Consider the following 15,393-nt stretch of genomic DNA (forward strand, 5'->3'; position numbering starts at 1 on the left):
TGGGGATGGTGGTCTTGGCCTTGTTGAAGTGTCGGGCCACTCTGTAAACCGTCTCGGGCACAAAGTCCAGAACCAGGTTCAGATACACCTCATCCTTCTGCAGAGGGAACAGAGCACGTCTCAGTTCACAGTCTCCACCACTACAGTACTGGCCATCATAACATGCCACTACTGCAGAGACACAGAGAGGAGGACACAGGAGGTACCAGAGAGAGAGAGAGAGAGAGAGGGAGAGGAACAGAGGACAATATAGAAAAAGAGCGAGAGAGAGAAACAGAGTGAGAGGAGAGAGAGAAACAGAGTTAGAGGAGAGAGAGAAACAGAGTTAAAGGAGAGAGAGAGAAACAGAGTTAGAGGAGAGAGAGAGAGAAACAGAGTTAGAGGAGAGAGAGAGAGAAACAGAGGACAATCTAGCAAAAGAGCGAGAGAGAGAGAGAGAAACAGAGTGAGGGTGACAGGAAGAGGCGGAGCTAAGCGATTGGACATGGTCACCTTCTCCCCGCTGGAGTAGAAGAAGTAGCGGAGTCGCACGATGTTGCAGTGGTCCAGCTTCCTCATGATCTGGAGCTCTCGGTTCTACCAGAGAGAGAGATGGAGAGAGAGAGGGAGAGAGGGAGAGAGGGGGAGGGAGAGAGAGAGACAGCGTGAGACTGACAGGGACTCAAACACAGCTAGCTCTGGGGGTTTCGTCCATTCCAGCACCCATAACATAAATCTGACACTTTTGAACTGGCAATTCATCATGTATAATGGAGATGCTATGGTCATGGATGATCTGTGCTATTGTGTGTGAGTATAGGAGGGGTCCATGTTCTGTTTCTGTGTGTGTGTGTGTGTGTGTGTGTGTGTGTGTGTGTGTGGGGGGGGGGGGGTGTGTGTGTGTGGGGGGGGGTGTGTGTGTGTGTGTGTGTGTGTGTGTGTTCACCTTAAAGCGTTTGTCCTGCAGCACCTTCTTGATGGCCACCATTTCCTGGGAGTCCACGAGGCGAGCCTGGTAGACCACGCCGAACGAGCCATTCCCGATCACCTTAATGTCTGTGTAGCTGACCTCCTGCGGACGCTCTGGGCCCTGGCCTGGGGTAGCCACCACTGTGGTCACCTTACAGCTGTCTCCTACACACACACACACACACACACACACACACACACACACACACACAGTTATTGCTGTTGGAATGACACGACTACTGCCGTTTCCTCTCTTCTGCACCTGATTCTTCAAGGGGAGTTTCCCCTCTTGCTCAACTAAGGATCATGGGAATCACTGACCTTTGACCCCACAACACCCAAATACTGCCACTCCCTTCTCTCTGCAGTGACCTGCCACTCCCTTCTCTCTGCAGTGACCACTGGGCATTTGGAGCTGTTAAAGCTCCATTATGTGCTTAGCACTTTAAACCAACAGGACTTGCTGCTGCTGTGTTGCTGATTAGTGCGCAAGCTGAAGTTATTTATCTGATGCAGCAGCTGATGGATCTCTACCCAACTAACCGCACTGGCATTGGTGTTTTCAAAGCCATCAAGCAGGGGTGCTAGGAGAGGGTTCTAGGGCAGGGGTGCAAGAGAGGGTTCTAGGGCAGGGGTGCAACACACAACCACCACCTTTTCAACACACACAATCAAAACATTTCGTAAAATGCAAACTATACAAATTGTGACACTTAACAGACTCGAACATTCTAAGAACAATAAACATTCAGACAGTTTCCCAGTTTTTAATTTCACGTTGTAATCAGCAATCAATAGATAACGTAAATAGATAGATAATAGATAGAATAGATAAACCCATAAAGATGGAAGTGTGCATCAGTGCTTTAAACCCCACGCTGTCCACAGCTCTGAATCGCACCACATCCTCAGGTGACTGAGGCGTCTCTTTCTGTAGCACTCTTCCTATCGCTCGCTGCTTTGCTCTGGTCTTTTAGACTCTTCCAATGCATCCGTTAATGATAACGGTTATGCTTCGCGAGATACAGCTGAGTAGGGTGTGTGTGTGTGTGTGTGTATGTTTGTGTGTGTGTGTGTGTGTGTGTGTGTGTGTGTGTGTGTGTGAGATACAGATGAATGTGGAGGTACCAACCTTCATTCTCCCCCTCCTGTGTGTGTGTGTGTGTGTGTGTGTGTGTATGGGGGGGTTGAGGGCAATCATCAGAGCCATCTAGTAGGTAATGTCAATGCAGCGTGGATCCACGCCATCAATATGAGACAGTAAGGTCCTCTACGAGAAAGCGCAACTTACCAGAGATCCCAAAAACCCTCTGAGCCCAACCACAGAGATCACTATCACCAGAGAGCACTATCACCAGAGAGCACTATCACCAGAGATCACTATCACCAGAGATCACTATCACCAGAGAGACAGAGAGCACTATCACCAGAGAGCACTATCACCAGAGAGACAGAGAGCACTATCACCAGAGAGACAGAGAGCACTATCACCAGAGAGCACTATCACCAGAGAGCACTATCACCAGAGAGACAGAGAGCACTATCACCAGAGAGCACTATCACCAGAGAGCACTATCACCAGAGATCACTATCACCAGACAGCACTATCACCAGACAGCACTATCACCAGACAGCACTATCACCAGAGAGCACTATCACCAGAGAGCACTATCACCAGAGAGCACTATCACCAGAGAACACTATCACCAGAGAGCACTATCACCAGAGAGCACTATCACCAGAGATCACTATCACCAGAGACAGCAACCTACCACCTACCGTCGCTCTAGAGTGTGCAGTAGGAGTGTGAGGGCGTCTCTCTAGATCCCAGTATGAGTATGAGGGCGTCTCTGTAGTATGAGTGTGTGTGTGTCTCTAGACCCCAGTATGAGTGTGTGTGCGTCTCTAGACCCCAGTATGAGTGTGTGTGTGTCTCTAGACCCCAGTATGAGTGTGTGTGTGTGTGTCTCTAGACACCAGTATGAGTGTGTGTGCGTCTCTAGACCCCAGTATGAGTGTGAGGGCGTCTCTCTAGACACCAGTATGAGTGTGTGTGCGTCTCTAGACCCCAGTATGAGTGTGTGTGCGTCTCTAGACCCCAGTATGAGTGTGAGGGCGTCTCTCTAGACCCCAGTATGAGTGTGTGTGCGTCTCTGTAGACCCCAGTATGAGTGTGTGTGCGTCTCTGTAGACCCCAGTATGAGTGTGTGTGCGTCTCTGTAGACCCCAGTATGAGTGTGAGGGCGTCTCTAGACCCCAGTATGAGTGTGTGTGCGTCTCTGTAGACCCCAGTATGAGTGTGTGTGCGTCTCTGTAGACCCCAGTATGAGTGTGAGGGCGTCTCTAGACCCCAGTATGAGTGTGTGTGCGTCTCTGTAGACCCCAGTATGAGTGTGAGGGTTGCTAAGGTTACCTGACTGAGCCTTCACCTTCACGGACACTTTAAGCAGCTGCTGCATCTCCACACAAACAGCTGAACTCATCCTCTATGCAAGCACACCCACACACACACATATACACATGTCTGATGCAGCACACACACACCCACACACCTGTCTGATGCAGCACAAGCACACCCACACACCTATACACACGTCTGATGCAGCACAAGCACACCCACACACCTATACACACGTCTGATGCAGCACAAGCACACCCACACACCTATACACATGTCTGATGCAGCACACACACACCCACACACCTGTCTGATGCAGCACAAGCACACCCACACACACACCTATACACACGTCTGATGCAGCACAAGCACACCCACACACCTATACCCATGTCTGATGCAGCACACACACCTATATGCATGTCCCATGCAGCACACACACACACACATGTCCCATGCAGCACACACACACACACACACACATGTCCCATGCAGCACACTCACACACACGTCCCATGCAGCACACTCACACACACGTCCCATGCAGCACACACACACACACACGTCCCATGCAGCACACACACACACACACACACGTCCCATGCAGCACACCCACACACTTATACACATGTCCGATGCAGCACACACACACACACACACACACCCCCCCTATATGCATGTCCCATGCAGCACACACAGACAGAGAACCAGGCAGAGTGGATCCCATAACTAGGGCCGGGAGTACAGAGTGGATCCCATAACTAGGGCTGGGAGTACAGAGTGGATCCCATAACTAGCGTCTGGTGTACAGAGTGGATCCCATAACTAGGGCCGGGAGTACAGAGTGGATCCCATAACTAGCGTCTGGTGTACAGAGTGGATCCCATAACTAGCGTCTGGTGTACAGAGTGGATCCCATAACTAGGGTCTGGTGTACAGAGTGGATCCCATAACTAGTGTCTGGTGTACAGATATACAGCCTGATGCAGACACTGTACAAGGCACCAGTCTGAGCAAAGAAGAACAGAGACTTCATCCTGGCCAGAGGGAACATCTTACAATGTGCAAATGGCTCGCTGAAAAGTGGTGCAAATCTTCAAATGTAAAGATTATTTGGTGGTAATACAGTCGCATCTACAGATGGCTAAACGAGGGCATCAAAAACCTCATCTGTGGGCAGATATATATCTGTGGCCATAATATTTCGATCTCACAGTTAAAGATGCACTCAATGCGTCTGTTGACAAACGTCTGCGATTTCTGAGCCAGGTGTCTAAAAGCCAAGCATCAAATTAATTTGAGAAGTTCTGGGGAAAACACACCACTGGGTCCATAAGCCGTGCTGACTACATTTGCCGTATACGCACGGTAAAAGTAAGTTGAAATGCTGACATCACATACGTTCGTGGCTGTAAACAACTTGCCAGATGCAAAGATGTATAAGCCAACTTCGTTGCCTAGCCACAGAACTAATGTAATGTTTTTGCTGGCCCGTTCGCTGGCAAGCTACCGATACCGCTGAGCAGAGTTCATCAGCTAAGGATGGTACGAACATCTTTCATATAGACAATTAAATACACTGGAAGCCAAACACAGAATTACAGTAGTTCGACAGTTTTTTTTATGTGACTACGCGATTCGCCTCATAGCTCGGGGCAAAGGCAGCGCACTGAGCTTTGTTCCCAACACTGACACGACGTCTGCCTGTTAGCTAGCTACTGTTAGCTACCATTACAGTTTATAATATGTTGGCGGCTAAGTTACATTGATGCCCTGATTTCCCCCCAGACAAATGAATCCCGTTTTCACATACTGTTGTTTTCTACAGTTTTGCATCTACAGAGCACAGATGAGTGCTCCATGACGGATGCTAGCTTTCCACTTGTTTCTCACACAATCAAAGCCCTTGATCCTGTTGTCCCGTTTACAAAAACATGGCTAGTTAGCAGTAGCTGCACAGCTACGTGTTTGGCTAAGCAAGTAAAGCTTGTTAAAATACCTGGCGAGGGCGATTAAAATACCAAACGCATCAACCTTTCAGTTGCAGTCTGCATGTTAACATTTATCCCGATCCCACTGACATAATAAAATATACTCACTGCTAAGCCGTAAATTTCCAAATGCCGATGAACTCCCCCCAGCGGCCTGTGAAGCTCCGGTCTTTCCTGAGGTACTACCGCCGGCCACGGCTGATCCGGCGGCTGCTGCGGCAGCTCCGGGAGCCCCCGGTGGCTCAGCAAACGAGCTGGTCCTGGGCCGCCCGCTGCCGCTCATATCTGTGTGCGAGTATGTCAGGGCAGGGGGGAAGTGTGTCGTTGTATTGGGCCAAAAGGGGTTCTCACAATTTACACTAAAATCCAATAATTATTAAAAGGCTCCCTGGACAGAGTAGCTGATAGCTAACGATGTCTCCCCCTTTCTTCTGTCCGTACGATCTGTTGGACCTGACGCACATCGGCGCTGCCCGCTGCATTGGGTTATGGGTAATGAAGTTCATAGGGAGTATTAGTCAAGTTTCTCTACCTTCGCTTTTGCAAGTTCAACTGTCGCTATTTTCTTAGTTATGAAGAAACCAACTTAAGTTAAAATATTTAAATACGTAATTTAATCTCAGAACTATATAAACGGATCATGACTGGCTGTTTCAAATAGGGTTATTATGGTGTATGCTTTACAAACTAGGCGAATAAACCCAGGCACATGCCTAAATAACCAATCGGTCATAAAGAACTTTCTGGGGCTTGCCTATGCTCACAGTTTTTTTCTGTGGAATATAGGTTACAATTAAATGGCCAATACAGAGCTCTTCCATATGAACTGTTTTCAAACTGTAAACGTCCACTGCCGCCCAAAACACAGCTACATGAAATCTCTAACCACGAATTTGTCCGTCAACTGACTGACAGGCCAGTGATCCAATCAACACTTCGGTAAAATCATACGGCCCAATGTGAGGCGGGGCAGCTTGTCCAGACCGGAGGCACAACGTCTTGGCAAACCATGCATTTCTGCCCCCCCGACGCTGTCTACATCGGTAAAATCTATCTTCGGAAACAGTTTTCCTGTTAAACCACGACTGGATTGATTTTTTAAGAAAATAACTGGACGCTCGGGATAATTCTTGCGGAACCCCTGTGACGGTTGCACGAGGGCTTGCCTAACGACAGTCGATGAGAGGTAAGATTCGGAAACGGGAAGGAAAGAGGAGGCCTCGCTTGGCCACGGTAGACTTCGGAGAAAAGTGGACAGCGCCGCCTGACGACCGCCGCGTTTCGGGGTGAAACTGCCAGGAGACCGCGGTGCGTTCGACAAGGTTAGGGGAAATTTAGAGAGCGCCGCCAACAGCTCGCCACAGGCCAGGCAGTTAGCATGTCGCCTGAGAAACCTATCCCGAATAGTTGGGTACAAAGACCCGATTATGATCAGGATACGTTATGCTAAATTGTTGGTTGTGCGCTGGCTGATATCCGCGCGCCCCATGACGATTCCGCACGAGAGACAGTCGTGATAGCTTGTCAGTTTTAAATGCGTGTGGGTTTGTTTTATGAAAGATTGCAGACACGAACATTGCTCGCCAGATTGTCCTACCTACATCTTTTGAAACCTCTTAACTGATAAACATGATATGCACTAGGAAAATAAGACTAAGATTCCATTCAAAGAAAACGAACATCTTTATGTTTTACGACGAGAGTGATGCTACAGGGCGAATAATAATGTTAGCATATGAGTTGTTATAGGACATGTATTTAGCTAAACAAAACATATCGAGTTGTACCTATTACACTGCAGTTGTACCTCATTGTGGCACAGTTATATATGACAGTACTGAAAATGTCAACAACCCAGTCATGTTATTTTCATGTCATGCCGGTGATGTGGAGGAGCCCGTCACAGGTATGACGTTCCCTCCGTGTCCCCCGCACACGAACTACCCTACTGAGCTGCATGTCTGGTTCCTGTTAGCCTCGTGGTTGTTAAATATAAAGACTCTTTCAGTGTTTACAATCTTGAATGAGCCCATTATGTCAGTGGTCTGTTTTCATTGAGAAGTTTGTTTTGTTTTTCCTCAGGGGTGCGGATGAGTTGCCATTATCCCCAGTGAGGAGGCGTGTTTCCTTTCCGCCCAAACAGCACACCAAACACATTCACTCTCTGACACACACACACAAACTCACTCTCTCATTCACACAGACACAGACACAAATACACACACACCCACACACACACGTACACATACACACAACATTGCAAGACATTAGCGTGCTTCCTCTGCCCATCTGAGGCAGTGCAGCCTGCAGTGGCAATGAGTGTCCAGCAGGAGGAGCCAGAGGGGCTCTACGTGGAGCACCAGTACATGTGCAGCGAGTGTCACCAGCTCTTCAACACACTGGAGGAGGTGCTGGTGCATCAGCAGAGCCACACCGGGTCAGAGGAGGTCGAGATGGGGGCGGCTGAGCCCGGGGACGGGGGGGAACTGGAGGATGGGGAGAGCCACTACCAGTGTCTGGAGTGTGGCGCCCTCTTGAGGAACCCGGAGGAACTGCTACTGCACCAGGAGATGCACATGAGAGAGGCCGGACTGGAGGGGGAGCACGGTGAGGGGAGGGGGGCCGGGCCGTGTGTGTGTCTGTGTAGGTGTGTGAATGTGTGTGTGTGTGTGTGTGTGTGTGTGTGAGAGTGTGTGTAGATGTTTTTGTTTTATGTGTACAGAGGACAGTAGAGAGAAGGAGCATAGGGAGGTTGTGTGTGCAGTCAGGTCACAATGCAGAGAGAGAGAGAGAGAGAGAGAGAGAGAGAGACTGTGTGTGTGAGTGTGAGCTGACCGGAGGAGTGTGTGTGTGAGTGTGAGTGAGTGTGAGCTGACCGGGGGAGTGTGAGTGTGAGTGTGAGCTGACCGCAGGAGTGTGTGTGTGAGTGTGAGCTGACCGCAGGAGTGTGTGTGTGAGTGTGAGCTGACCGCAGGAGTGTGTGTGTGAGTGTGAGCTGACCGCAGGAGTGTGTGTGTGAGTGTGTGTGAGTGTGAGCTGACCGGAGGAGTGTGTGTGTGAGTGTGAGTGAGTGTGAGCTGACCGGAGGAGTGTGAGCAGAGAGAGAGAGAGAGAGAGTTAAAAGAGAGAGAGAGAGAGAGAGAGAGAGAGAAACAGAGGACCCCTGTGGCCCCTGGAAGAGCTGTGTGAAGGTTATGATTAGTGTACGCTGACCGGAGGAGTGTGAGCTGACCGGAGGAGTGTGAGTGTGAGTGTGAGTGAGTGTGAGCTGACCGGAGGAGTGTGTGTGTGAGTGAGTGTGAGCTGACCGGAGGAGTGTGTGTGTGAGTGTGTGAGTGTGAGCTGACCGGAGGAGTGTGAGTGTGAGTGAGTGTGAGCTGACCGGAGGAGTGTGTGTGTGTGTGAGTGTGAGTGAGTGTGAGCTGACCGGAGGAGTGTGAGTGTGAGTGAGTGTGAGTGAGTGTGAGTGTGAGCTGACCGGAGGAGAGTGTGTGTGTGACCTCTGACCTCTGTGCAGAGCTGTGTGAGGTGTTGGAGACGGGCGAGGCCGGCGCGGACCCGTCCGGACCGATCCAGTACCAGTGTCTGGAGTGCCTGGCGCTGTTCACCAGCCCCGAGCTCTGGCTGCAGCACCGACACACACACACCAAGAGCAGCACTCACAGCTCACACAGCAACATGGTGAGAACACACACACACACACACACACACACACACACACACACACACACACACACACACACAGCAAGAGCAGCACTCACAGCTCACACAGCAACATGGTGAGAACACACACACACACACACACAGCAAGAGCAGCACTCACAGCTCACACAGCAACATGGTGAGACACACACACACACACACACACACACACACACACACACTCACACAGCAAGAGCAGCACTCACAGCAACATGGTGAGAACAGACACACACACACACATACATACTTATACATACTCATACACACTCATACATACATACACACACGCAAACACACACGCAAACACATATATACTTATACATACTCATGCGCACACACACACACACACACACACACACACACTCATATACACACACACACACACACACATACTCATGTACACAAACACACACACTCATATACACACTCACACACACACACACTCACACACTCACACACACACACACTCACACACTCACACACAAACACACTCACCTCCCGTCTTCCCCCTCTCCAGGAGTATGTGGTGCAGGCGGATGGTTCCGTGACTCCGCTGGTCAACGTACACAACCTGGTTCTGGATGAGCAACGAGCAGGAGAGATCCTAGCCCAGGTACCGCTGCAGAACCCACACACACACACACACACACACACACACACACACGCCACACACACACACACACACACACACACACACACCATGAGCAACGAGCAGGAGAGATCCTAGCCCAGGTACCGCTGCAGAACCCACACACACACACACACACACACACACACACACACGCCACACACACACACACACACACACACACACCATGTGCAACGAGCAGGAGAGATCCTAGCCCAGGTACCGCTGCAGAACCCACACGGAACACACACGGAACACACCAGACAAGCACACACACACCACACACACACACACGAGCACACACACACATACCACACACACACCACCAGCAACGAGCAGGAGAGATCCTAGCCCAGGTACCGCTGCAGAACCCACACGGAACCGGACAAGCACATACACACCACACACACACACCATGACGTACCCTAACTCAAATACACCACACACACCATGACATACCCTAACTCAAACACACCACACCACACACACAATGACGTACCCTAACTCACACACACCACACACACACCATGACGTACCCTAACTCGCACACACCACACACACACTCACCATGACGTTCCCTAACTCACACACACCATACACACACAATGACGTTCCCTAACTCGCACACACCACACACACACACCACACACACCATGACGTACCCTAACTCACTTCAATCCTGTGGGCTATACAACACACACTGCAGTATACCCACCGTCCATCATCACCCACCTAAATAAACCCTTTAACTGTGTGTGTGTGTGTGTGTGTGTGTGTGTAGGTACTAGCCCAGCAGCAGCAGGTTGCCACCCCCTCCTCTCCGCGTGCCCCCCTCCTGCCCCCCGGCGCCCCCCTGCCAGGCTCTGCCACCCTGCGGCTCCAGATCTGTAGCGCCCAGGCCCTGGCTGACAGCGGTGCCGCCCCCCCCCTGCGCCGCGCCCGTCTGCTGCCCCCCCTGCTCACCCCCACGCCGCTGGAGAACGGCCTGCAGCTGGCGGGCGCGGGCGCGGGGGCGGGGGGGCGGATGCACCCGTACGAGTGCTCCGAGTGCTCCATGGAGTTCGCCACGCCCGAGGACTTCCTCCAGCACCAGGGGGAGCACTTCCTGTGTCAGGAGAAGGAGAGCGGCGAGGATGACGTCATGGGGGCGTGGCGCGAGGACGAGCGGGGGGGGCGGGACGGAGGAGAGGAGACGGACAGGACGCTGGCCAATAAGGCGCGAGGAGCGGCGGCGCGGCAGCCAATCACGGCCCGCTCCACCCTGGAAGGGGGCGGGGCCGGGGCCCTGCAGTGCGGAGAGTGCCAGCGCACGTTCACCTCGGCCAATCGTCTGGCGGCGCATCGGCGCGTGCACGAGCAGGGCACACACGAGTGCCCCGAGTGTGACAAGGTGTTCAAGAAGGCGGGGTCACTGCAGACACACCTGCGCTCACACTCCGGCGAGGCGCGCTACCTGTGTGTGGACTGTGGCCACGGCTTCACCACGGAGATGACCCTCATCATACACAGGTACACACACACACACACACTAACATACACACACACACACTCACTCACACTCACACTAACATACACACAGTCTTATACACACACACACACACACACTCACAATAACATACACACAGTCTTATACACACACACACACACACACTCACACTAACATACACACAGTCTTATACACACACACTCACACTCACACTAACATACACACAGTCTTATACACACACACACACACACACTCACACTAACATACAGTCTTATACACACAAACACACACACACATGCACTCATACACACACACACGCACACATACACACTCTCGTTACCTGTGTGTGGACTGGAATGTGATGTTGTTGTGGTGTCCATGGTAACATGATCATGTGATGTTGTGGTATCCATGGTAATGTGATGTTGTGGTATCCATGGTAATGTGATCATGTTGTGGTATCCGTGGTAATGTGATGTTGTGGTATCCATGGTAATGTGATGTTGTGGTATCCGTGGTAACCTTGCTGCTGTCTCCTGGTAGGAAGTCTCACACGGCGGAGCCTCTGCACCGATGTGAGTTCTGCTCCAAAACCTTCACCAACATGACCAAGTTCCTCTACCATCGCCGCACACACACCACCAGAGCCCCGCTCACACCCGTCAGCACAGTAAGGACACACACACACACACACACAAACACAAACACAGACACACTCACACACACACTCATTCACACACACACACACTCTCTCTCACACACACACACACACACACACACACACACTCTCTCACACACTCATTCACACACACACACACACTCTCTCACACACACACACACACACAGAGTGATTTGATGTTCAGTGTTTGAGGTGTGTTCTCCCCCCACCAGCGGGTGTCTGTGCCCCCCCCCAGGAGAGCCGTGCCCCCCCTCATTCTGCTGCAGCGTCTGCGGGAGCGACAGGGGGCGGGGCTTACCCAGGTGGGCGGGCAGGAGACGGCGTCCCCACAGGAGGTGGGTCTGATCGCACCTCTGTCCGAGGCGGAGTTAGAGGCGGAGTCCTCTCCAGAGGCCGACACCCCTGCTGCTAATTGCCATGGCGACGGCACCAAACAGAACGGCGTGGGTCCGGAAGAGAGCAGAGGCCACGCCCCCGGGGAGAGCGATCCGGAAGCCTCTGCCGCCGCCGCCACGGCCGAGCCGTCGTTCCCGTGCGGGACGTGCGCCAAGGCGTTCCCCACGCAGCTGCGTCTGGTGCGCCACCGCCGGACGGTCCACGTGGCCGAGCGCCTCTTCAAGTGCGGCGTGTGCGACAAGCCCTTCAAGAAGCAGATCCACGTGCGCAACCACCTGCGCACGCACACGGGCGAGCGCCCCTTCCAGTGCAGCGAGTGCGGCAAGACCTTCTCGTCCCTCGCCAACCTGTCGCGGCACGCGCTCACACACACCGGCGTGCGCCCCTACCGCTGCTCCGTGTGCCACCGCGCCTTCAGCCAGTCGTCCAACCTGCGGCAGCACCAGCTGCTCCACGCCAGCGTGCCACCCTGCCCCTGCCCCGACTGCCCCGCCACCTTCCTGCACCGGGCCAAGCTGGCCGCGCACCGCTACACCGCCCACCAGGGCGCGCCGCCCTACCCCTGCCCGCTCTGCCCGCAGGGCTTCCTGCGCAAGCGCCTCCGAGACCTGCACTGCCTGGAACAGCATCCCGAGCAGACGCTCACACACACGCACGCGCACACACACGACTCGCCAGCAGGGCACGACGACAGCGCTGTGATTGGCCCAGCTGCCACTACTCACGAGGGGGAGGGGCCGGAGGCTAATAAGGCCGACGACGCCCATACAGACCCAGGCTCCGCCCCCACCCCAGCGTGTCCCCGCCCCTCTCTGAACTGCGCCGTCTGCGGGAAGCGTCTAAACTCCGCCTCCAACCTGCGGCTGCACCAGCTGAGCCATGCGGGGGGGCGTGGGCGGGGCCATGGGGGGCGTGGCCACCAGTGCGGCGTGTGCGGTAAGCTGTTCGTCTCCGCGTCCAGCCTGGCGCTGCACCAGCGCGTCCACACGGGCGAGCGGCCCTTCCCCTGCGGCGTGTGCGGCAAGCGCTTCCGCCAGAACACGCACCTGCGCGAGCACCTGCGCACGCACTCGGGCGAGCGGCCGTTCCGCTGCGACACCTGCGGCAAGGGCTTCGTGCAGAGCATGCACCTGGCCGAGCACCGGCGGACTCACACCGGCGAGCGGCCGCACGCGTGCCACAGCTGCGGCAAGGCCTTCAAGACCGTCTCCAACCTGCGCAACCACCAGAAGATCCACGCGCGGCGGGCGCAGCAGGGGGCGATGCCTCAGGCGCAGGAGGTGGTGAAGGAGGAGGTGAAGGAGGAAGAGGTGGAGGAAGAGGTGATGGAGGAGGAGGAAGAGCAGGGGGACCCGACCGTGACTGTGCTGGATGCCTCCACTATGGAGGAGCTCACTGCCGCAGTACCAGCACTCTGCCAGCAGGGGGCTCTAGGCCAGACACAGCTCATCCAGATCCAGACTGCTGACCTCGCTCAGGTAAACACCTCAGGTGTGCGTGTGTGTGTGTGTGTGTGTGTGCGTGCGTGTGTGTGTGTGTGTGTGAGGAGGTGAGAGAGGTCAGGACATGTGTTTGCTAGTGCTAGTTTCAGCTACTGAAAGCACGATAATACTTTGATGATAATCTCTCCTCCTCTCCTCTCCCCCCCTCTCCTCTCCTCCCCTCCCCTCCCCTCTCCTCTCCTCTCCTCCCCTCTCCTCTCCTCTCCTCCCCTCTCCTCTCCTCTCCCTCTCCTCTCCTCTCCTCTCCTCTAACGCAGGGCTCTCCCACCATCATGTGTAATGAGTTTGGGGAGGCGATCGCCATCATAGAGACGAGTGAAGGAGGAGCTCTGGAGATCTACCAGACCGCCCTGGAGAACGGCCTCGGGGTCGACACCATCACAGTGGACGGCCTGCAGCTGCTCTGAGAGACACACACACACACACACACACACACACACACACACACACACACACACGCGCCTCGGAGTCGACACCATCACAGTGGACGGCCTGCAGCTGCTCTGAGAGAGACACACAGACACACACACACACACACACACACACACACACACACACACGTACGTCTCGGAGTCGACACCATCACAGTGGACAGCCTGCAGCTGCTCTGAGGCACACACACACACACACACACACACACACACACACACACGCCTCGGAGTGGACACCATCACAGTGGACAGCCTGCAACTGCTCTGAGAGACACACACACACACACGCGCGCGCCTCGGAGTCGACACCATCACAGTGGACAGCCTGCAGCTGCTCTGAGAGACACACACACACACACACACACACACACACACACACGCCTCGGAGTGGACACCATCACAGTGGACAGCCTGCAACTGCTCTGAGGCACACACACACACACACACACACACACACACACACACACACGCCTTCATACCTGAACCAGACCTTATGTCCCAACTGGATCCCCTAGTCATGACTCTCTCTTAGGGGTCTGGGATGGAGAGTGACACTGCAGGGTTATGGTTAGGGTTAACCCCGTGTGTGTGTGTCTGTCTGTGTGTGTGTGTTATGGGGGAGGGGGGGGGTCTCATATATGAAGCCAAAAGACTAAAACTCAGGGGGTATTTCTGGGTATGCCTGTGCGTGCGTAGACACGCAGACACACACACACACACGCACACACACACGCACACACACACGCACACACACACGCACACACACACACACAGACACACACACACACGCAGACACAGACACACACGCACACACGCACACACACACGCACACACACACAGAGGGTCAGTTTACTGTCCAGGCCCCTGAGAGAGTGGTGTTTGGCACTCGCGTCTGATTGGTGCATTCCAGATTCATTTGTACATGTGACATTTTACTCTCTAGTTTGTGTGAGAGATGACTTCATCGTGTGGTTTGTTTGTAAATAAAGGGGTTTGTTTGTAAATAAAGGTGGCCTCTGCAGTTTGGTGATGTGTTTGCATACCTGGTGTGTTTTAAATGAGGGTCAATAAAACATTTTCTCTGACCACTGTTTGCCTGTTGTTACGGTTACCAGTCTGTCACTCACCTTTTTTCAACACACACACACACACACACAAACACAATGACACACGCACACACACACACATACAGACACACACAGTCATGCATTCACCCTTTGTATATTTACACA

The 15,393-nt window shown here is 53.3% G+C and overlaps 2 protein-coding genes across 7 annotated transcripts in view; one reads left to right on the forward strand and one right to left on the reverse strand.

The window, feature by feature from the left end:
* Positions 1-6,151, reverse strand: part of gsk3ab (glycogen synthase kinase 3 alpha b) — a 10,601-nt gene extending 4,450 nt beyond the window's left edge. The window contains exons 1-4 of the mRNA XM_031575886.1: positions 5,446-6,151; positions 926-1,113; positions 493-576; positions 1-97 (exon numbers count right to left, since the gene is read on the reverse strand). The exon at positions 1-97 is cut by the window's left edge and continues 14 nt beyond it. Of these exons, the coding sequence (XP_031431746.1) occupies positions 1-97; positions 493-576; positions 926-1,113; positions 5,446-5,620 (544 nt within the window). The 5' untranslated portion in view covers positions 5,621-6,151. The remainder of the gene's footprint in view (positions 98-492; positions 577-925; positions 1,114-5,445) is intronic.
* A 161-nt stretch (positions 6,152-6,312) lies between these two features.
* On the forward strand, positions 6,313-14,928 carry znf526 (zinc finger protein 526). Of its 6 annotated transcripts, none has more exons than XR_004164598.2 (9): positions 6,313-6,659; positions 7,420-7,944; positions 8,855-9,018; positions 9,557-9,652; positions 10,449-11,176; positions 11,697-11,823; positions 12,045-13,706; positions 13,988-14,290; positions 14,433-14,928. XR_004164598.2 is itself a non-coding variant. In XM_031575882.2 (8 exons), the coding sequence occupies exons 2-8, from the start codon at positions 7,653-7,655 to the stop codon at positions 14,135-14,137; spliced, it is 3,219 nt and encodes a 1,072-aa protein (XP_031431742.1). In that variant the 5' UTR covers positions 6,313-6,659; positions 7,420-7,652; the 3' UTR covers positions 14,138-14,928. The 6 variants fall into 6 exon arrangements, 4 of the variants coding, with proteins under 4 accessions (XP_031431742.1, XP_031431744.1, XP_031431743.1 ...); XR_004164599.2 differs by having other exon boundaries at positions 14,505-14,928; XM_031575882.2 differs by having other exon boundaries at positions 13,988-14,928.
* Positions 14,929-15,393: the final 465 nt, after the last annotated feature.

The sequence above is a fragment of the Clupea harengus genome, chromosome 11, assembly GCF_900700415.2.
Source record: "Clupea harengus chromosome 11, Ch_v2.0.2, whole genome shotgun sequence".
In the NCBI taxonomy this organism is placed as follows: domain Eukaryota; kingdom Metazoa; phylum Chordata; class Actinopteri; order Clupeiformes; family Clupeidae; genus Clupea; species Clupea harengus.

What these genes read in the sequence shown, in the direction of transcription:
- znf526 (XM_031575882.2), top strand. Translation starts at nt 7,653, where the DNA reads ATGAGTGTCCAGCAGGAGGAGCCAGAGGGGCTCTACGTGGAGCACCAG. An exon ending in CGGACTGGAGGGGGAGCACG is followed by an intron (nt 7,945 to 8,854) that starts GTGAGGGGAGGG and finishes ACCTCTGTGCAG; the next exon opens with AGCTGTGTGAGGTGTTGGAG. An exon ending in CAGGAGAGATCCTAGCCCAG is followed by an intron (nt 9,653 to 10,448) that starts GTACCGCTGCAG and finishes GTGTGTGTGTAG; the next exon opens with GTACTAGCCCAGCAGCAGCA.